At 40.0% G+C, this 22,976-nt stretch overlaps 1 protein-coding gene across 2 annotated transcripts in view; it reads right to left on the bottom strand.

Moving 5' to 3' along the window:
• ENOX1 (ecto-NOX disulfide-thiol exchanger 1) overlaps positions 1-22,976 on the bottom strand; it is a gene marked incomplete at both ends in the record, with an annotated part of 223,766 nt that overhangs the window by 28,957 nt on the left and 171,833 nt on the right. For both annotated transcript variants that reach the window (XM_084234631.1, XM_084234632.1), the window contains 2 exons: positions 9,255-9,311; positions 12,178-12,285. In XM_084234631.1, coding sequence (XP_084090757.1) covers positions 9,255-9,311; positions 12,178-12,285 — 165 coding nt within the window. The remainder of the gene's footprint in view (positions 1-9,254; positions 9,312-12,177; positions 12,286-22,976) is intronic.

The following is a 22,976-nucleotide window of genomic DNA, read 5'->3' as shown; positions in this document are numbered from 1 at the left end:
ATGTCTCCAGAGCACGGGTGACCTCAGTCAACTGCAGACTTGGGTCCAGCTCTCAATGAAGCAAGACAAAGTAGTTACTGATTTTCAGGGGTCATTTTTTATTGTAAGATTTTTTTTTTTAAAGTTCTAAACTTCACATTTATGTGGACAGTTGATCTACGACAACGGGTCAAGAGTATGTAATGGAGAAAGTCTCTTCAACAAATAGTGCTGGGAAAACTGGACAGCCCCACACAGAAAAAGAAATACCACTCTCATACCACGGTCAAAAGTTAACTCAAAATGGACTAGAGACTTGGCTGTAAGACCGGAAACTACAAAATATATAGACGAAAACACAGAACAAGCACTCCATGACACTGACGTTAGTGATGTCTTCGGGGACTTGACTCCAATGGAAACAAAAGCAAAAATAAACAAATGGGGCTATATCCAGCTAAAAAGATTCTGTACAGTGAAACAACTTTGTTAAAACAAAGATACTCTACTGAATGGGGTTGAAAGCCATGATGCAAAATAAATCATACAAGTCAACAGAAAGAAAAACACCCAACAAAAAAATTGTCAGAGCTAAATGGACACTGCCCCAAAGAAGACATGCAGATGGCCAACAGGCACAGGGAAAAAATGTTTGTCACCACATAGCAGGAATGCAAATCAAAACCTGAATGAGGTACCACCTCATTCCCAGGGGAAAGACACATAACAAAACACCAGACACAATAAATGTTGGTGAGGGTGTGAAGAAAAAGGAACCCTCATACACAGCTGGTAGGGATGTAGGCTGGTCCAGCCCCTATGGAAATCAGTATGGAGGCATTTAAAAATATTAAAAATGAGTCTTCCATATGATCTAGAAGTCCTACTCCTAGGCACTGACACAAAGAATGAGAACACATGAACACAAAACACTAACTCCCATTCCTATATTCACTGCAGCCCTATTTAGAGTAGGCCAGTTACAGGAATAACCTAAGTGTCCAGCGACAGAGGAGTGGGATAGTACTTAGTTATTTAAAAAAAAAAAAAAGAACTCTTCCCATTTGGACAACATGGATGGAACTGGAGGCAATTATGCTAAGCAAAAGAAGCCAGGAGAATGGAAAATACCAGATGACTTTACTCATATGTGGAAAACAAAGAAATGAAACAAAGAAACTGGCAAAACTAAACCAAACAAAACCTAGAACATGACTGCAGAGTTGAGGCTACTAGAGGGGAGAGATGAAAGGGGTGTGCACCAAGGGGAGAGGGGCCCCAATGGACTGGGGTAAGTGATTGTGGTTGCCCTGGTGGCGCGTGTGGTGTGGTGACATACTGCTGAGAAGGATACCCTAAGGATACCTGAGAAATACCTTAGGCAGTACCCTAAGGATAACTGGACCTATTGCCCTAAATCACACACAGTGTTGTAAACCAGTGTTACCTGAGTAAAAACATTTTATTGGCATTCTCAACTTTCTGAGGTATAATTAATAAAGTTTTAAGATATTTAAAGTGCACAACATGATGATTTGATGTACATATACATTATGACAAGATTCCCCAATCTAGTTTATTAACACAACAGTTAGCTCATTTATCATTTTTTCTTTTTGATGAGCATATGTAAGTTCTACTCTCTCAGTGATTTTCAAAAAGAATTATCCTTAATTCTGGTCACTGTATGGATGTGTGCATGTTACTGTGCAGGGTAAAAGAAAGTTCCCTTTAAATCAGTAGCAAAGTCGCAGGCTGCTGACTGTGCAGCTTTGAAGAAATTCAGGCTGCCATTGTCCTTCACTTGGGCACATGACCCATCCCCATGACCTTGGCATCCATGCTTTCTCAGGTATCCTTGGGGTGCTGTCCCAACCAGATGGTCTGACCTCACTTTCTACAGTTTCCCAGGTCCCTGCTTTACCCAGGAAAATGCAGAAATACATTCCAGGCCAAAAGGCATTCCTGGGCCTCCCTAGTGGCACAGGCAGTTGTCCACAGCCTCTGCAGTGCTGGTTTGATCCCCGCCAGCTGCGGAGATGCCCACATGGCACAGCAGACCTCTCCTGTCTTGCCCGGTGCTCCCCTCAGCGATGTATTTCGGTCAGTCTGCCTGTTCTGTGCCCCACTGTCTCTGGTGAATCCTCTCACCCTCCCACACATCTGGCCTGTACCCCGGTTCTTGTATAAATAAATAAATCTTAAAAAAAAAAATTAAAAAAAAAAACAAACAAAAGGCATTCCTATGAAGGGAGAGAACATTTCATGATGGATCCTACCTAGCAAGTTGAGGTTAATATCAAGTAGGTTTCACAAGGCTGTTCATTTAGGCCAAGCCTTGAGCAGGGCCTCCTGGTCATTGTCACTTAGTGGGATGCTTGGAATGTGATACCCACATAGATGCTGCTGCTCATGAGCAGACAAACCCAGTCTGGAGTTCTATTCACCCCAGTTCCCACCTGGCCTACCCATGCATCAAACCCATTCTCACCAGACTTCTCTCCAAGGAGCCAATCCTCCCCATAAATATCTTCCATTATGTCCACTGAGCCAGTGACCTAAAGAATAACAGTGGGACCAAATGGAGTAAAACAGAGGACAAGCAGGTTTAATAAGGGCAGAGCAGGACAACAGGGGTCAGCTCCATGAGGGCCAGAACCATGTCTGCACTATTCACTGGAGCCTGGCACGGTGCCTGGCATGTGTAGGCTGGAGTGGGAGCGATGCCTGCATCGTACTGCTAAGTAGTGTTCACAAGGACTCTGAGATAGACACAGCTACCTTCAGTTCTACAAGGACAAAAACAGAAAACCATGGCATTGGGGTATAGGTTATCACTGTGCCTCCTGGACAGTAAGGGGCAGAGTGAACACTGACATCAGGCTGTTTGGTGCCCAGATCTGTCCTGAACCCTGCATTCTGCTGCCCCCCTCAATGACTACTTGAATTACTGAGTAAAGTCGGATGGCACACTGTGTTGGAGGACAAACTGGGGTACACTACACAGTCAGGGGGCTATGGAAGATAAGAAAGCAGATCCCCAGGGGCTGGAAGAACCCCGTTTTTGTTATGCTCCTATTCCCTGGTTGAGTGCTCATGGTCCCCTTGATAGAGTCTGTGGGAGGGGAGCTTATGTTGACATGTTCCCTTCTGTGTCATCCACTACTCTTTTAGTTTCAGATTGGGGGCCCTCAGAGTAGGCAGCAGGTGGTTATGGGAGGAAAGGACAGAGCCTGAAATGTCTTTGCCTGTGAGAACAGGGTTCCATTTTCCTGAGGGGTTTTTCTTTGCCCTTCTTGCCTGCTTGCTACATCAGTGTGTGCTCTTCTCTCTCGTGCTTTCCTGCCTAAAGAAAATGAAAGCACTTTCTGAAAGTGGGCAGAAGATTCCGGCACTTGAGAGTTTCTGCTATATATGTCACGAAAAACATGGTGAACAATAGCTTTCTGGGGCAGCGTGCTACACTTAAAGAATGTTCTTCACACAGTATCTCTTCCATACATTCCTAACATCTTTACTCTGACAGATTTAAAGACAACTCCGAGGATTTATTTTCTTACGGAGGTGAGGTGAAAAATGTAAAAGTCTTTTCTCTTTTGTGTTTCTGTTTTATTGTTGGGTGGGAGAAGTGTTTTACTTGACAGCAGTAACCTTCAGTATCACAAATTAAACCTGTTTACAGATTGCAAATGATTTCTCCAAGTCCAGTGTGTGAGCCTGAAGGTGCCAACAGAGGGTGTCTGCTAGCAGGTTTCCTGCATCAGAAACAGGGATGGGAGGAGATAAGGTTTGTGGAAAACTATTAGTCTAAACTGTTCCATACATTGCAGGCCACTTTGATTCCTCCTGACTTTTTCTACGTTACTCACAACCTCTCCAGTCCCCTCCACTTTCTCACTAAACCTTGACATGGAAGGTGGTGATACCTCTGGGAAGAAGGTCATGAAAAAAGATAAAAGGGCCTCCCCTGGTGGCGCAGCGGTTGAGCGCTGTGCTGGTTCGATACCTGGCCACCAGGCGAGGGTCCCACATGGCACGCAGACCTCTCCTGCCATGCCCGCTGCTCTCCTCAGCAGTGTACTTCAACAGTCTGCCTGTTCTGCTCCCTGCGCTGGCTCTGGTGAATTCTCTCACTCTCCCACACTTCTGACTGTACCCAGTGCTTGTATAAATAAATAAATAAATCCTTAAAAAAAAAGATAAAAGAAGAGAACAGATTATCTTTTTTCTAAATTTGAGATTTTGGTATCTGCTATACCTAATTACTAGTGATTCAACTAGTTATCCAGTAATTCCAGGGATTAGGAAGAGAGATTAAAAGAGAATTCTTAAGTTTGCTTATCAGGAGACAAAATTGGGTTTGGAATACTTGAAATCACTAGAGGAACTGTGCTAAAGGCTAGTTTTAAACTTGGGTACACTTCAAAGGTGGGACTGTTCTGCTGTCATTAATAGATCCAGTTCCAAATCAAAGAGAAACTTATTTAAAATCAGCATGTGCCACTGGAAAGCAAGGCATTTGCAGTTTATCTCAGTTTCTGGCTCTACTTGTTTTAATTTAGCCATCAGAAAATTTTTGTCAGGGACATGAGCCTGCAAATCTTGTGATATGGGGGCAGGGGTGAGCTTTGTAAAGGGAGCTCAAGTATACCAAACAGGGTATTGCCCAGTTACTGGTGTTGTTCAATAATATGTATTAACAATAGAAAAGTCATAGTAACAGACCAAATCTTAATGTGCTTGGTATCCCATAAGCCAGATAACACTCGAGAATAAAGCAAGAGTAAATTGCAAGACTAGCCACAGCTTTTATGGATCTGTTCAGGACTACTAATGAAAACTTTAAGTGCACATCCGTCACACGAACATTCTGAATGCCAACCAATTCTATAAGTCTGAAGTTCCCTTCACAACACCACTATTAATATACAGAATCCCCCAGAAACAAATACAAAAGTTGAAGACCAGTATTTATGGGCATGTTAGTTATAGCATTATTTATAATAGTAAAAAATTGGGATGTTAAATGCCTGAAACATAGGCATGTTGTTGAATTATTTATCTACATTATACAGCCATTAAGAATCATGTCTTTGAGGAACATTTGGCAATGAGAAAAATACTTATGCTATCATGAAAAATCAAAAAGGTACAACACTGAAAACAATATGATAACATTTATTCATTTATTTATGAGTTTCTCCCCTCTGGCCATATACATACACATGACTGGAAAGAACTAAAATAAAATGTTAATAGCAATTTTCTCTGAATAATGAGAGACTTAGTTATTTTTCTTCTGTATTTTTTTGTAATTTTCAAGTTTCACTCAAACTTTTTCATTTTACTTTCATTACTAATACATGCACTTACATGATATCTTTTCAGTTGTTTAAAAAGTAATACATACAACGTAATTGTCAACTGCCACAAAAACTACTATGTAATTGTTATTGATAGATGATAGCATGTAAAGTTCCTGCCCCCACATGTGACTATATAAAACCAAAAAAAAAAAAAAAAAACTTATTTCTCAGTGGATAACCTCTGAGCTACAGGGCTTAAACCTGGTGATCTGCATTAAAATTCACCTTGTCCAAAGTACAGCCTTCTCAGACTAAAAAAATTACCATAAGAAATCTTAGTATTTCTCTAAGTTAATAATGAACTATCAAAAGAGAAACAGAACAACAATCCCATTTACATTCACATGAAAAATAAATACCTAGAAATAAATTTAACCAAGGAGGTGGAAGAGCAGTATTACTGCAAATTACCAGACATTGCTGAAAGAAATAAACACACAAAGAAATGGAAAGATATTCCATGCTCATGGGTTGGAAGAATTAACATTATTAAAATGGCAATATTACTTAAAGCAATATACAGATTTGATTGCAATTGCTATCAAAATCCCAACAGCATTCTTCACAGAAATAGAACAAAACAACTTAAAATTTATTTGAAACAACAGAGGATGCTGAATAGCAAAAACAATTCTAAGAATAAAAATGTAAGTATCATTACATTTGTTCCCTGACTACAAACTACTCAATAAGGCTACAGTAAGCAAATCAGAATGGCATTAGAATTAAGAATAGGAATACAGATCCTGGGAACATAATTAAGAAATCAGAGATAACCTCCACATATAAGTGTAACTAATTTATGCCCAAAGAGCCAAGAACATACAATGGAGAAAGGAACAACCCAACAAGTGCTCTTAGAAAAACTTGAGTCACATGCAAAAAAAAAAAAAAAAAAAAAAGAAAAGAAAAGAAACTGGCTCTCCATCTATATCATACAAAAAAATTAACTCAGATATGATTAAAGATTTAGATGTAATACCTGAAACCATAATACACAGAGACAAAAACACAGGTAATATGCTCCTTGACACTGGTTTTAGGGATGCCTTTGGGGATTCATCTCCAATGGGAAGGGAAACAAAAGATAAATAGCTGGGACTATATCAAACTTAAAGGCTTCTATACAGCAAAGGAAGTTATCATCAAAATGAAAAGTCATATTACTGAGTAGGAGAAGGTATTTGCAAATCACATATCCAACAAGGGGGTCATATCCAAAAATATAAAAACCTCATATAACTTAACAACAAAAAGACAAACCATCCAATTAAAAATGGGGTGAGGATCTGAATAGACCCTTGTCCAAAGACATACAGATGGGCAACAGACACACCTGAAAAGATGCTCAACATTTCTTATTAATATGGAAATGTAAATTAAAACAATAAAATAGCACCTTACACCTGAGAATGGTATTATCCAAAAGACAAGAAACAAGTGTTAGAGAAGGTGTGGAGAGAAAGGAATTCTAGTACAATATTAGTGGGCATGTAAATAGATGCAATTATGACAGCAAACAGTATTCCTCAAAAAATTAAAAATAGAAATTCCATACAATCCTGTTATTCCATTGTTAGGAATCTACCTGTAAAGTATATGCAAATACTTATTTGAGAAGATATGTGCACCCCTAATGCTCATTGTAGAATGGTTACAATACTTGAGAGCTGGAAAACACCTAAGTGTTCATTCATAAATGACTGAATAAAGATGATATAGCATAGAGTTACACACAATGGAATACTACTTAGCTATAAAAAAGATGAAATCCTGCCATTTGTAACAACATAGATAAGCCTACATGGTATTATGCTTAGTGAAATAACTCATATGATGAAAGACAAACACTGTATGATTGCACTCACTTGTATATAAAGAAATGAAACAAATGAAATAAATAAGACAAAACTTTTAAACTATAAGGCAATTTAATGTTTACCAGAGGGAAGGGGAAAAGACTGAATTAGACTTTAATGGTAAACTTAATGTAGTATAGATGTTGATTTTTAATGATGCACACCTGAAACTTCTATATTACATATAATATTATATGTAATGTCATTTCAATTAAAAAATACAAAAAATAGAGAGGTATATTTGTCAAGCTAAAAATTTCCACCTTGACTCCTTTCACTTTTTCTATGTAATAATAAATGCCTTTAGACATTTCTTGAAAGAGCCTATGGATCAGATATTGTGTTAGGCTTGTCTTAGCCTTGTCACCTGACTTAATTCAGTCAATACATGAGTTTATAATCATAACATCCTACTCAAATACAACCTCACAATTACAAAGTTCTCCCGCACCCATGATCTCATTTGTGTCACACAATGGACTTTAAGGAAGAAAAAGTAGGTAACATCATTCCCATTTTATAGACCAGGAAATTAAGGAGAAATGCCACTTTGTCTGGTTTTGTGAGTTAGATAGCAGCTTCTTGGGAAGGCAAAGGACGACAGATTTCCAAGGGAACATATATGAAATTTTGGTTGGGAATGTGAGAATACTGTGTCTCTGAGAAAGGGGTTTAGGTTAAGGATGCGATGATAAAATATTGGAGTAGGAAGATAAACTCCACATAGGGCACGGTACTGCCTAGAGAGAGTGCTGTGTGAATGATTTCCATCTCCAGCTGTTTAGTTTCAAAGTCAACACAAATCCACACATCCAGGAAGCCGTTCTTAATTACCTCGCACAAAGTAACCACAACAATAGCACGTTGAGGTTTTTGCCTGACTTAGCTCTGTACAACATCGTGATAAGTTTTTAAGGCAGGCTTTGATAACTGTTTTACAAATGAGAAAAATGAAGCTGACGTGGTTAATAAGCAGCCAAGTCAGATTTCAAACCATATCACATCATGCTGCTTCAGATCCCTATGTACACACCATATCTTATGTATCGCCCATATAGTCCTTAATTCCTCAAGCGGACTATGAGTTCTTTGAGGGAAGACAACAAGCATTACATTTCTTAGCAGAGCTCCATGTACACAGAAGGTTCTCAATAAATACCATACCTTAAATATCTCTTTGGTAGGAACAAAATTATTAAGATGAATTTTTTTGGTGCTCTGAATGTCAGGCTCTCTGCTTCATGTAATTAAAGCAAGTGAACACAAGATGTATAATTTCCCCTAGCTCTAGCTTCATCAGGCATTCATTATAACATTTGATTCCATGTTATATGAAAAGAGGTGCTTAGTAAGCATTTTGTGTGATGAGGCCAATCAAATACATCCAGATAGCAGAGACATTTTTTAAAAGGCAAAAATAACCATTGAACATATGGGGAGACAGTGATCTATGTGGTATAACATTCTACCCTTCCAAGGCAAAGGGACTACTTGCCTAATTTGGGACAGGTGGTTAATCAAGAACACTGAGAAAAGCCAGGTCACTAACCAGGACCTTGTACCAGTATACTGTTAAGATACAAGGGCACCAAGCATGCCACTGCTCTGGGTCAGAAACAGAAGAAAGGTCCACTTTCCAGGACTTTCTGGAAGAAGAGCTTTGCTCTGAGACCTTTTGTGCATAGCAGTTATTTCATTACTATTTTCATTGAGAGGCAAGAAATAAATATACACAGTAAACAACTTATTAGCCTGATGGGTCTCATTCCATTTGCCCTTCCAACATGTATCATTAGTTTATAGTTTTGCAAATATAAAGGGATTAACAAATTCATGGAGATCAGAATTTGTATGGCAGAGATTAACTGAAGTACATTGGGTAACCTGAGCTGATGACAGCAGCTACCACATTTTATTGCCAACCACTCAGTCATCTTATAAGCCATGGAGAGGCAGGACTTATTTCCTTTTTGTTATAAATTCCCACATACCTGAGGGCATTTAACCAACATCAAGCAAGAAAAGCAAATACCAGGTGGGTGGTACTTACATTTGCATCCTCATGGCTGTGACCATTGGTCTCCACCAATTCCTTGGTGCCTTTTAACTGCAAATTTTAAGAAAGAAGAAAATTGAAATAAGAAAGCATATTTGTTAAATGTATATCATCCTGTTAACTCAGATTTATCTGAGATTGCACTTTCTAAAACTTCAATGAAAAACACAGGCAGAGGGCCTCCCTGGTGGCGCAGGCAGTTGAGCGCTGCACTGTGAAGCTGTCCGCGCAACCTCCACAGCGTGGGTTGGATCCTGGCCCACCAGTGAGAATCCCACATGGCATGGCAGACCTCTCCTGCCTTGCCCGCTGCTCCCCTGAGCAGTGTATTTTGTCAGTCTGCCTGTTCTGCTCCCTGCTCTGGTGAATCCTCTCACCCTCTCACACATCTGGCCTGTACCCCAGTTCTTGTATAAAAATAAATAAATATTTAAAAAAAAGAAAAGAAAAACACAGGCAGAGTACATAATTCGAATGAATCTTATTGAAACCAGTTCGAAGCAATATTTTATGAAACTCGATGTCTGGCAAAAAATAAATGGGCTTTGGTCATTATTTTTTAAAATAATAAGATTAGAAAGCAGTTCCATAGGCATAAAATGCACAGTTGGTTCTTAAGAATAATAAACGACTTCATTTCCTTGTTGTATTGCTATTAATTTCAACCTTGCAATGTTTTCAAGTTGCCACCAGCTAAATGATGTTACACTAACAATATTGGAGAATGATATCTTTTCAGTTGTTTTAATATGCCATGGTGCTATTGTACATGGCCGCCTTGAGAACATACTTGAATGACTGACATTGTTTCTCGAGGCCTAAAAAAAGATTATGATTTGCTTCTTTTTCGTAAAGGAAGAATTGGGAAGACATCTCCTTAGCGGCTGAGGCATTAGAAGAAAAGCTATTTCTCAAATGAGATTTTTAACAATGAACATTTGAAAGCTCCACTCCCTCTACACTCTCTCCAAAGGCTTAGGAGTAAGCAGTTATCAGGAGATTTCTGGAAACCTTTAATTGGCATTTTATCCTAGCCAGGCTCTACGCAGACATTTGGGGACAGAGAGGAAGGCAAAGGGGGAAGAGGGAGCAGGTCTTGCCATCTATTTGCCCATATTTTTCACTGCTTATTATGCTCAGGAAGCAGCATCTTCTATATCATCTTTTTTTTTTTTTTTTTTGGCCTAAAATAAAGTCATCATGGTGGGAAATAAATGCTGAAAGTTCGAGGGAGAGTGCATTTTTGAAAGAGGGTGAGAGAGAGAGAGGCTCAGAGCTATGTCTATTTCATCAGGAGTTAAATATTCGGACCAAATCAGTCTTTTAATAATGGATAGAAGGGCAGAACAGAGATTTCCATACCCTAGAAAGGAGGTCACTGTGAATTTAGTCAATATGTTGCAATTCAATCTAAAATATCCCAAACCATATAGATTCAGCCTCGGTCTGAATAACTGAATCTGTATTAACTATATATAAGGAAAGTAATGTGTCTCTGGTTTATGGTTGCTTAACCAAGATGACAATGCATACATTGTGCAAAAGTGAAAAATGATGTAAAAATATATAAAATAAAAAAAATTTAAAAAAAGGTTACAAAAATATGTAAAATAAAAAAGTAATGATTAATTTTATAAAGCATTTTCCTCCAAAGTTATAAAAGCTTATAAACTATCTAATCTATTCATTTTTCCCTCACAAATCACTTATACTTTTAGGGGAAGCCTAATATCTAGATCCCAGACAATTCAAAAAAATAAATCACTATAAAGTAACAGAGTCACATTGACTAGGGTTAAAAACTCCCAACTTGGTATTTTTTTAAATATCTCAATTTGAAATTGTTTTTACTGTACAAATAACCTACTCATAAAGCTTTGTGAATGAAAAATTTAGAACTACCTAAATTTGATCACTCCCAAAGGGTTGAGGTTATCATGTGATTTTTTTTCCCTCCCAATTACCATTCAAAATGTTGGCAGCAAGTGAGGGTTAGAAGTAGCAAAGCATTTCAAGAGCTCTCCCATTTTTGCCTTTGTAGATACTGGGCTTAGACTTCACCGTGCTGCTAAGCAATCCATCTTACCTGGCTGTAAGACAATACTTTCAAACCCACTTATCAATGTCAGGCCACGCTTTAGTATCAAAGGAAACTGGGATGAAACGATTAGATTTACAAACTTCATATAAAAGGTTTGTTGCTCGCCATGGTGAGATAACTGCCCTCATGCACAGGGAAGGTTATTTTTTCTCAAATCGCTGACTCAGTCCCTCTTGTGCACATGTCTGCAGGCCTACCCCAGGTCATGCCAAATTCATTTTCATCACTGTTTGACTTAAGAAGAAACTAGCTGCTTGCTTGGAATTATATCTGCATTGCTAGTTTTTTTTTTAAATATTTATTTATGCATACAAGAACCGGGGTACAGGCCAGAGGTGTGGGGGGTGAGGGGATTCACCAAAGACAGAGTGGGGAGCAGAACAGGCAGACTGACTGAAATGCACTGCTGAGGGGAGCAGTGGGCGAGAAAGGAGAGGTTTGCTGCACCATGTGGGTAGCTCCCTGGCTGGGGATCGAACTTGTGCCCCAGTGGCTGCAGATAGCTTCATAGGTTGCATCTTAACCCCTTGTGCCACCAGGGAGGCCCTGCATTGCTAGTGTTTTATAACTTTATTATAATCCATTTGTCTTCCGGAAGAAACTTTTCACACACTGCCGGCAGACCTGTGGGCTAAAGAGGGACAAGAGAACAGTGATGCTGGGAATGAGAGAAATTCCATGCAGCAAAGCTGCTCAGCGGCTCAGCAGGGCAGCTGGCTCAAGGGACTGCAGATGAACTTCAGTCTGTGCACGCACAGCACGAGGGAGGGGCTAGGTATCTGTGCTCATTCACAATTAGGACCCTCTTGCACTTACTTGTTCCTGGAGGACTTTAAGCAATGCTTGTGTGTGTGACTGCTCTTCCTTTGCTTGTTCCAATTCTGACTTTTTGTTGTTTAACTCCTCCTGGATGGTCAGCAGTTGCTGTGAAATAAAAGAGCATTTAGGCTAAGTATGACTGAATGCTAGGTGACTGTAATCATAAAAATATTAGATGTTTCATCAGCATTATCAAGATTTATAGCAGTAAGATTAAAAAAGTTATTTCAAAGAAAAATTTTAATGCATAGAAAATCCAAACTCCACATAACATGAACATGTTCCTTTTGTGCTTCTGATACTATTGGTTATATTTTTGCATGTTGCATCTGTTTTAATAAAAATTAGCACTGTAAAAATAAGACAAGACTTTTACATCTTACAAGTTGAATCCAGATTTTGTGGACTTGTTTGTGCATCCCACCTCCTCATCCTCTCACACTGTAGCAAGTACTGTGGGTTGTGACACAGCAGGCTGTTTGTGATACCGAAGTACAGAAACTTGTTTTTTCATATTTTGTGAAAGCACCGTTCTGTTTTTGGGGAGTGTTCATAAATGACACATTGATAAGTCAAGAGATTAAAATAAAAAAATGATATAATGAGTCAACGCGTGCAGGTTATGTCATTTTCCATATGCTAGGAAGCCAGCTTTAGTATAGCTCTGCATAGCTGCTTCACCAAGTGTCCAGGAACAAAAAAAGATCCTTTTACTTTCTCTGTTATGACGGTGATGTTTTATTAGATCAGCAGGACTGAAGTCCAAACCGCAATCAATACATCAGCCGAGAACTGCTGATACAAACTGTCAAAACACTAAGCTATGGCCTACACTGCTATTTTTAAGCAGGGCCACTGAGGGGATTTTTGTAAGCCTTGAGCTTGCCTTGCCCTATCAACTGTAACTCATGTGGAAGCCCACCTCGTCTGCCAAAGCCAGAGCTGCCCAGCGCTAGTTCTTTGGAACATGGTTATATGTTCGTAAGTATACCGGAGGACACAGTCAAGGGCTTCAAAACACGGCCTGCAAACAGCTATGTCTATTCAAAGCTTCTTGACCACAAAGGATTGGTTTGAAAAGACAGAAGGGTCCTTCTTGGTCGCCATCTATAACAAATGCTTCTCTAATGATATGAAGATGTTAGTGCATTCCTGCCACACGGACGGCCATCTCCAAGTCAATGCTGCTTTGTCAGGGCTTGCCAGCCTGCTGCATAGCTGCCGGGCCAGTTCTTCACTATCAAGGTCCGAATAAACACAGACACTGGATTTCTGATGCTTAAACCTACCAACTGGAAGGATTAAATCTGCAAAACCTCTAGTGTAGGGGTATTGGGGGGAGGGTGTAAAAGTACTCAGAAAAACACACTCTGCTTTCCCTTGGGCTTGTTTTTCTGTTCCCTATTCTGGTACTAGGTAGAAATTTAAGAAGCTACTTTGGTCCTTTAGCATCAACAAAGATTTCCTCATAATTTTCTAAAAGCTTGCCACCTATTTCACCACTTGCTCACATCATAATCACATGTGAGGTGATACATCCCACACTGGCTCCCTGAACACTTTATGTGATTTAATTGTGCATTAATTAAAGTACAGGAATCAGGGAGCCCATATTGTATTTTGGCACCATGACAACTACCTAAAATGATTATTTCCAAACAGTAGGGAGTGACTGTTTCTTCTTCTCTTTCATGCCTGGCCCCAGAACAGTTCCAAGGGGATCTGGTGCTCTGACTATGATGATGTAAAGTGAATCTTACGTCATTAGACGATTTCCTATCCAATCTCTGAGTCTCCTTCAAAAATGAGCCAAATGAAGGGCAGGACATTGTCCTCAAAGGTAGGCAGCTAGGTTTGTTCTCTGTAGCCCTCGTGGTAGCAAAGCTAAGAAATAGTGGCTATTTAGCAGAAGGAGTTGGCCACATTCCTGAGTGCACATCTGTACAATGGCACACTGTGCAGCCATTCACAATGAATCTGAACCAGTCTCTGTAGCCACAGAAGCAGTTCACAATACCCTACTCCCCACACATCAAGTTCGGGTTATGAAAAGGTTTCGCTGAATCCTACAATATATTCACAGAAAAGTGCTTGGATACTGTCTTTGAGTGAATAGGTTTATGTCTTAGTTTTGCTTATCAGTTTTCTGTTCTGTCTGTAAAGAGCATATACTGCTTTAGTAATGAGAAAAAGAAATTAAGATTGGGGGAGAACAAGGGTTTCCACTTTTACAAAACTTTGAGCTATTATCCCCAGCACTGTGAGTTAAGAGGGAAAGGAAGAACACCCAGGGAGTCTTCCATGTCACCTACAAATTTAGGATGCTGCTTCAATTTTTAAAACACACCCACCCAGCCTTCCCTTGACTTGTGTTTCCATTTAAGTTTCTATCTGTCTCATTCTTTCTTGGGATAACAATTTTAAACAAAACATCACTCGAGTCCCTGGCCCCTGCTTCTTTTCTCACATGTAAGCAATCACTTCAGTGGTTCAGTCTTTTTGTAAAAGTGTTTTTCCAAAATATGTATTGCTGTTGGTTTTTATAAATATGCTTTCCTTTAAGTGGCATTGTCAAATTTCTTACTGCTTATATGTTTTACTAAGTAATCCAGGTTGATATGTGTTTTCTAGTCTATTACTTCTGTGGGCTACATGATATTCTATGGTGTCTGTCCATTCAGCTACATCTAATTCTGCCACTGAAGGCCACTCAGGTCTCTCCCCAGCTCCCACCCTGTCCATGAGTACAATGGGGCTTGCCATACATGTTCCCTTTTGGGTCGGTTGGAAATTTTCTGAGATGTGTATCCAGTTGGGGAAGTGCTGGTTCACAGAATATGCCTCAAGAATTAACTTACCAGGGTCTTCCCTGGTGGCGCAGCGGTTGAGTACCTCTGCAGCGCTGGTTCGATCCCCGGCTACTGGCGAGAGTCCCACATGGCGCGACAGACCTCTCCTGCTGCGCCCGCTGCTCCCCTCAGCAGTGTATTTCGTCAGTCTGCCCTTTCTGTTCCCCGCTCTGGCTCTGGTGAATCCTCTCACCCTCCCGCACTTCTGACTATACCCAGTGCTTGTATAAATAATAAATAAATAAATCTTTAAAAAAAAAAAAGTTAAATTACCAAACCTACTCTCCCAAACCAGTGGTCCAGCCCCCAAGGCCTCTAGCAGCACTCGAGACTTGCCATGTCCCTCATCTATACTAATACTTAGCATGTTCCTGCTTTCTAATTTTTGCAAGTTTACTAATGGAAAGATTCTCCATCTTTTAAAAATTGTGTACCTCTCAGACTCCCTGTGATTTGGCACATCTCATCATATGCTTTTTAGCTATTGAGGTTTATTTATGCATCTTAAAAGAATGACCAGAGACAGTGCTTCCTAAGTCTGGGGAACTTTAAAAAATATGATTCCTGGGTCCCAGTGATGATATTTATGTCAGAATATCAAGAAATGGGATGCAGGCAATGGCACCTTTTTTATTTTATTTTTTCAGCAGCTATTCTTTTCATTACATTATTTTTTTATTTTTTTAATGACACTGTTATAGCCCCTTAGTTCTCCCTCCACATATCATCTGTGAACCATTACCATATTCCCTTGTGTTCTTCCCTTTTTTGTTTTGACCTCCTTCCATCTCCTCCCTTGCTGAAATGCCTCAGATCTGCAGTTAGCTTTCTAGTTTGGGCTGTATCTTGACCTTTCATATGTTTCTCTACATTCCACATACAACTGAGACCATCCTATATTTTTCTTTTTCCTTCTGACTTATTTCCACTAGCATAATCCCTTCCAGCTCCATCCATATTGCTGTAAGTGGCTTGAGTTCATCTTTTTTGAGTAATACTTCATTGTGTCAAAATATACCACAACTTTTTGATCCATTTATCTATTTTGGGACATTTGGGTTGTTTCCATATCTTAGCTATTATAAACCTGCACAGGAGTGCAGGTTTCTTTTCAATTTAGTATTTTTGTAGATTCCTAGGAGTGGAATTGCTGGATCATATGGTAGATCATATGGTAGATCCATTTTTAGTGTTTTGAGGAACCTCCACACAGCTTTCTATAGTGGCTGGAATGGTACTTTAAAAAAAAAAAAAAGTAGGTACTTAAAGAAAAAAAAGGAGGTATTTAAAAACCTTCACAAAAGTATTTTTAAAAAACCTTAAAAAAAATCACAGATAATTCCATTGAATTAGGATGGGGATGAAAATCACCCTCTCCTTTAATGCTTACTTAATCCTCATTCTATTACACTGTGACTCCCATCCCAAGTACCCTGCTTAGACTGTTCTAAGTCACCAGTGCTTTTTTTAATGTCAACCAGCATGCCAGGTTCTTGTCTTCTTACTAGGTGCTCTTTCCACGTGATCCTATTCACATCCATGGCTTCAATGACACATCTTGTATGTTTTTTTTTTTTCAAAGTTGATTTATAGCTCTGCCTCTTTCCTACTTCCCAGTAGTCCCTGAAATTAGTTTTCAACAGTACTTATTATCACCCCCTCCACACACATCTAAATCTATCCTCTCCTTACCAGTGTTAAAACCCTGAAGTCAACCTCAGCCCTTTCACAACCCTGATAACCTTGTGGCCTGCTTATTCCTCTGCCATCTCTCCATCCTCCCCTTCCACCCTATCCTCGCTCTGCAGCTAAGGCAGCCCTCTCCTCTCCATCTTACTCCTTCACCTTATACTCCTGAGAGAATGAGGTGCCTAAGAATGAAAGTGCTCCCATGCTTAAAAATACTGTTGGTTCTCCAAACTCTGCTGGATAAAATCCATATTTCTGGCCCTCATCTTTCTTCAGACATGCCATGTCCTTTCATGATTATATGACAACCTCACTGCCCAGAATTCTGCCTGGCAAACACCTATTCATTCTTTAAGCTTCAACTTGAATGTTGCCTTTGGGCCAACCCCAACTTGAATGATGCCTTTATGAAATAGAAAAGGGCCATGTCCTCCAGGTAGACACAGGCCCTCATGAGGCACATGCCTGGGTGGTGGAGCAGGGACTGAATTTCATCTCTACTCCATCCTTTGCCCTGGTGCCTTTGTCCAGAGCAGAACCTGCATAGTCACATGCAGCGGCCTTCGGTTTCTCCTCAGTAAAGATGTCCTCAAGTCACCCTAGCAAAGTTAGCTGTTTTGGCGTCTATGGTCCCAAAGCACTTTGTACTTAATATAGTATTTTATGTCTCATAGCTGACGCCCTGACTAGGCCACATTTTCCAATGCTAGCACCCATAATTAAGTTGTAGCTAACACATAGTAGGTGCTGAGTGAATGAATGAGAGGAGAGATGAAGCAAAGCTTGCATCTGGTAAAAACTAAAATGCAATAAAACACCAGATATACACAGACAAAAACCCAAGTGACCATCTCCACAAAAACCACCTGAGGCTCTATCACTGGATAATTTATCACTTTAAACATATGGATATATGAAACTTTCAGAGGAAAGTTTCCACTTAAAGACATTTTGAGTCATTACCCCAGCTGTTCCAGATGTCCTTCTTAATCTATAAGGGGAAGAGATATTACTTAAAAGGCTAAGGTAATCCAGTTGATGAATTTATAATAATCTAATGTCTTGCTCAAGATCTACCAGAAAAAACTTAAAAAACAAAACCCCCACCACTAGAGGAATGAAATCAACACCATAGACCATTTCCTCCATTCTTCAAAATTAATGCTTCCTGTTGTTCACAAAGCATAAACTCATGAACCTGATATTTATAATTCAAAACAGTGGTGATTCAAAGCTGTATTCTTTATTTGACTAGATGGCCTACACAAACAATGAGATAGTACACACAGAAGTCAAGTGGGGCCTTCTGGTCCTTTTTCAGTTGAAATTTACAACACTGTATAATATTCTTTCCAGTTTGAATTTTTAAGCACCAAAGTGCCCCAATTACAAAAGCTCATAGGTACTAGTACTAATCAGAAGAATCTCTCAGTTGGACTGGTTGACTCCAGCATAATTTTAATTTAACATGGGAGAGTATGGCATTAAACAGATGCATTATTATATTTTTGGTAGTTACAACTGAGTGCATTCCAATTAGAGAATTATCCAGATGCCAATCAAGTGCAAACATGCTGGCAGACAATAACAGGTAAATAAATGCTGTATCTGACACATCTTGATATTTCCAGGCCAATGATTTAATAGGATCTTTTGTAATGCTCTTTGGGGATGTAGACTTCGGTGTATAATGGATCTTTCTCTCTGATAAATTCAAAGAGCATTACAAACGTTATTTGGAGCCCCAGAATAAGTGAAGTCACATTTCCATTTTTATAGATGGTGCGTCACAGGCACAGAGGGGTCAAGTCATAAGCAGAGGCCACGCTGTCTGGGAGAGACCTATCACTTGCACAGCTCAATTGTCCTGCTTCACACAGAGGTTTCTACCCTGGCAACCACACTGCATTGTCAATTTGAAATGGAATTCAGCATGTGGCAAACTAAGACTCCTTGTAGCAACGACTTCTGCCGAGGCACTCACCACTTCCACTGAAGTATTAGGCTGTTGGAGACAGGCTTTTGTGAGTACTCTGTTAGTGGTGTGGTGGATTTAACTGTCTTTTAAAAACTGGAACCCTTATTTGTCTTTTTTCTTCTAAAATCTCATAATTTTGTCACCAAGGTGAAGCTTTCCTCTACCTAACAGATTATATAAGGTTAGAGTCCATGAAAGTCACAAACTACAGAGCAAATTCTTTACACAAAATAACCAGCAATATCTCCTTATCTCATTATAAAGCTCAGAATTGTGATCACTCAGGGATCTTTGGCAGGATATGACCGGCAGGGGGATGGAAGTGGAGCTTGGCATAAAACAGAGAGGATCCCCTAACTGGAATAATGGATGTGCGTGTTCTGTGGTGGTGGAGGAGGGCTCTTTTGTAAGTTGAGATTGGTGGTGGATCAGGTAAACTCATAATCAGGTAGATATGTATTGATGGTGACTGACACCTACATTACTTACACACACACACACACACACAACATATACACCACTATATGCACCCATTTTTTTCCTTATCCCCTCATTTCAGTATTTCCCCAGTGCTTAGCTTTACTTCAGTTCTTTTAAAACAGTTTTCTAATATTCACTCATTCAAATAGTCCTTCCTTCCTTCCTTCCTTCCTTCCTTCCTTCCTTCCTTCCTTCCTTCCTTCCTTCCTTCCTTCCTTCCTTCCTTCCTTCCTTCCTTCCTTCCTTCCTTCCTTCCTTCCTTCCTTCCTTCCTTCCTTCCTTCCTTCCTTCCTTCCTTCCTTCCTTCCTTCCTTCCTTCCTTCCTTCCATACTTATCTACTCTGTGCACAGCACTGGGCTAGATAATGTGAAGAATATGGAGGAAACAGATACTATAAATAGCCTGTCTATAAGATGCTGGGTCACAAAAATGATAGTACTGATACATGCACTACAATTGATTTAGGGAGGCACAAAATGCTCCAATGGTGCCTACCACCAGTGTCGTCACGCTAGGAGATTTTGGAGATCAATTTAGGCATTAGGATGGTTTCAGGGGAATCCACTTTGAATCAGTTTGTTTTACTAATTAGAAACAAACCACTGAATATTCATGTATAGGAGTCTAGAAATATTTGAACCCATGAACATTTAATGCGCTTTGCTCTTTTGATTGTTTTAGTAAACATTATTTCATCTTTATAATTTTACTCTAAATCTGCTTTACTAAATCATATGCCCTACTCAGAGGGATGTGCCTTTGAGGCCAGTAGAAGTCCAGGGACTTCTAAAGAGAATTCCCCATGGAAGGCTATGGTGGATGTGACTATCTGTAAGGACTGATCCCAGCAGTCATTTTAACATCTAGTTTACTTGGCAACACCTATGAGCACCCAATATCACCCTTGTCTCCAATCTGAATTCTCTGTATCCAGCCTGCAGTCTGAAGTCCACCTGTGGCCACCTCTGGTAGATGCTTCTCACCTTGTCCTGCTATAAGGTGAGAAGGTAGATCCATTAATCTCTTCTCCCTGGGTGAAATCCTGCTACCCACAGTCAACGGCTGCTTCTCTCCCCAGTCTTCTCTAAGGCCCTTTGCCCCCTGAATCCTGTTTTGGTTCTGCCTAACTTCAGTACCACTTAAGAATGTCACCTTAGGCCCTGCTGCTGCTGCTGCTGCTGCTGCTGCTGTCTATCTGGGTCTGCTTTACATGTAACTGAATCCTGAGTTAATCTCCAATTTTTAGGGAAAGTGAGAGATGTTTAAAAAAAATCAAGATGCAAAAAAAATCAGGGTCACATTATCCAACTTAAGGGCTAAGCTTTGCTTAAAGGCAAACACAGCTAATGGGATTTCTGACAAAGGAGAGAAACCTGGCTCAGGGGAAGGACAAGCACTTCCCACGTGGAGCCCACAACATCCACTTTTCTCCTTAGGTGAGGGGAAAAAAAAAAACCCAAAAACAAAACTGATGGAACTGAACCAGCTTTAATTTTTGTGTCACACAAGGTGGCAAGACAACTCAACACGGATTCTAGCGTAAAATGGCATCTGCTTCCAGCTGGGGATAAAACTGCATTTCAATTTATGGCAAGGTGTGAAGGTAACCAAGCCTGTGGCCAGTTTATCAATCCTGAGCACCTCCCTTTCTGCCTCTAGCACGGTGACCCCTGGAGGAGGAACATCTCTCAGAGAGAACTCCACCATTCAGATGACTGATAACAGGAACACTGGATCATAGAAATGAAATTGTGCTCGGAGCCTAATATCCTATTACACCAGGCTATACATATTTAATTCCTTGGGTCTTTCCTCATAAATCAATTCCTTCAGGCCCTTAATCTCGTCAATATCTTTTCTGATATTGAATTTTAAATGCCATTCTCATTGCTAGGCAGAAAGGCAATCTCCTCTCGTGATGGGATCAGGCTTCATTTACAGCAGAGATGAGAGGTGCCAGGAGGGCGACCCCACTCCCTGACCCTCCTGTTAACATCCTGATGTCAGTCTCATGTCAGCCTGAGCCCAATATCCTGGGTGCAGCCTCAGTGTCCAAAGAGAAGCACATCAACCTGGGGCATTAATAAGTAATAACATACTTATTAGTCCCCTGGGAGCCTGGGTAGCTCAGGAGACTGGTGAGAAGCAAAAGTGTTGTCAAGTGTCTGGGTCCTCAAGGGGGTACTGGGGTATGAGGCATCAGCCACCCACCCAGGGCAGCATACCCTGCAAGGATTCCCTTCTCTGGATTTAGGAGCTAAATGCTTGGGCCTGACACAATGACACACTAGGCACACATACATCTGACCAAGGCTGCCCATGGTGAGGTACAGGAGGGTGTGGGTTGTGAGTACTCTAGGGAAAGAGGGAGATGTGAACAACCACAGAGTGTAGGGACTTGTACAGGGCATGTCTCCAGCTGCCCTTAGACTTGCTGATAGCACCTCCTGCAAAGAAAAGGAAAACTTCCACAAATTCCATGAAGTTCATGACATTTCCAAAGGAGAGTAGGAGTGATATCTATAAGACTTCAAAAGTGATTCAGAGGTTAGGAAACAGAACCCCTGAGATGCAGCTTTGAGGGTCTAAGTCTGCAGGCTTGATACTAAGTGCAGTACCAAGGGGGAGGCCCCAGGAGCTGTCAGCCTCAGTGCAGGAAATAAGCAGGTACAATTATACAAAACAGTAAAACTAAAGCTCCATCCATTTGTTATCACTGTGCACCAGGGCACAACATCAGTGATGAAACACTGCTTCTCGATAAAAGGCTGTTGTTGGTCTTAAGCCAAAACAATTCCTGCCATTATCATTATACTGAATAATAAATATGTAATCTTCAAATTAGCACATTTTCATTACTTACCCTTTAACAAACATATGCTATGTGGAAACTAATTTGGACAATGCACAGGTTCATAGTCTTACAAATCTCCCCATATGTACACAAGAACTCAGCTGCACACCTTTTTTGGAATAGAAATATTTCAGTTTGCTTAGACACAGTGTCTCCAACCCAGCAGCACTACATATATTCCTACATTTCTACAAATTTGAAACTATGACAGTGAAGTTATTGCAAATATTGAATTAGAACTTGAGCTACTTCATTTCACAGGTCCTCTGAAAGTATTTTTATGTTTGTTACAATTCAATCTTACCCAAAGCAGAGCAAATTTAATGCAACACCAATCAAGACTCCAATGGCATTCTTCAAAGACAGAACAGAGATTACTGAAATTTATATGAACTACAAAAGACCCTGAGTAGCCAAGCAATCCTGACCAAACAAACAAACAAAAACAGAAGTGGTATCATATGCCAGATTTCAAAGTATACTACAAAGATATAATAATCAAAACAGAATGGTACTGGAACAAAAACAGACACACAGACCAATGGAACAGAATTGAGAGCACAGAGACAAAGCTGCATATCTAAGAACAGCTAAACTATGACAAAAGTAAATATTGGGACAGTCTTTTCAAAAAATGGTGCTGGGAAACCTGTACAGTCACATCAAAAGAATGAAACTAGAACACCATCTTGCATCTTACACAAAAATTAACTCAAAATGTACTAAAGATGTGTGTGAGGCCAGAAACCACAGAATACATTGAAGAAAACATAGGCAGAACACTCCAAAACATTGGCTTCAGTGATATCTTTGTGAATTTGTCTTCAACACTGAGAGAAAAGAGGTTATTAACTAATGGGACTATAGCAAACAAAATACTTCTGCACATGAAAGAAATTATCATGAAAAACAAAGATAGCCATTGAATGGGAGAAAATAACTCAC

Source organism: Talpa europaea (genome assembly GCF_964194135.1).
Source record: "Talpa europaea genome assembly, chromosome: 6".
NCBI lineage: Eukaryota > Metazoa > Chordata > Mammalia > Eulipotyphla > Talpidae > Talpa > Talpa europaea.
The sequence above is the reverse complement of the archived record's forward strand: the minus strand, read 5'-3'. Positions and strand labels throughout refer to the sequence as shown.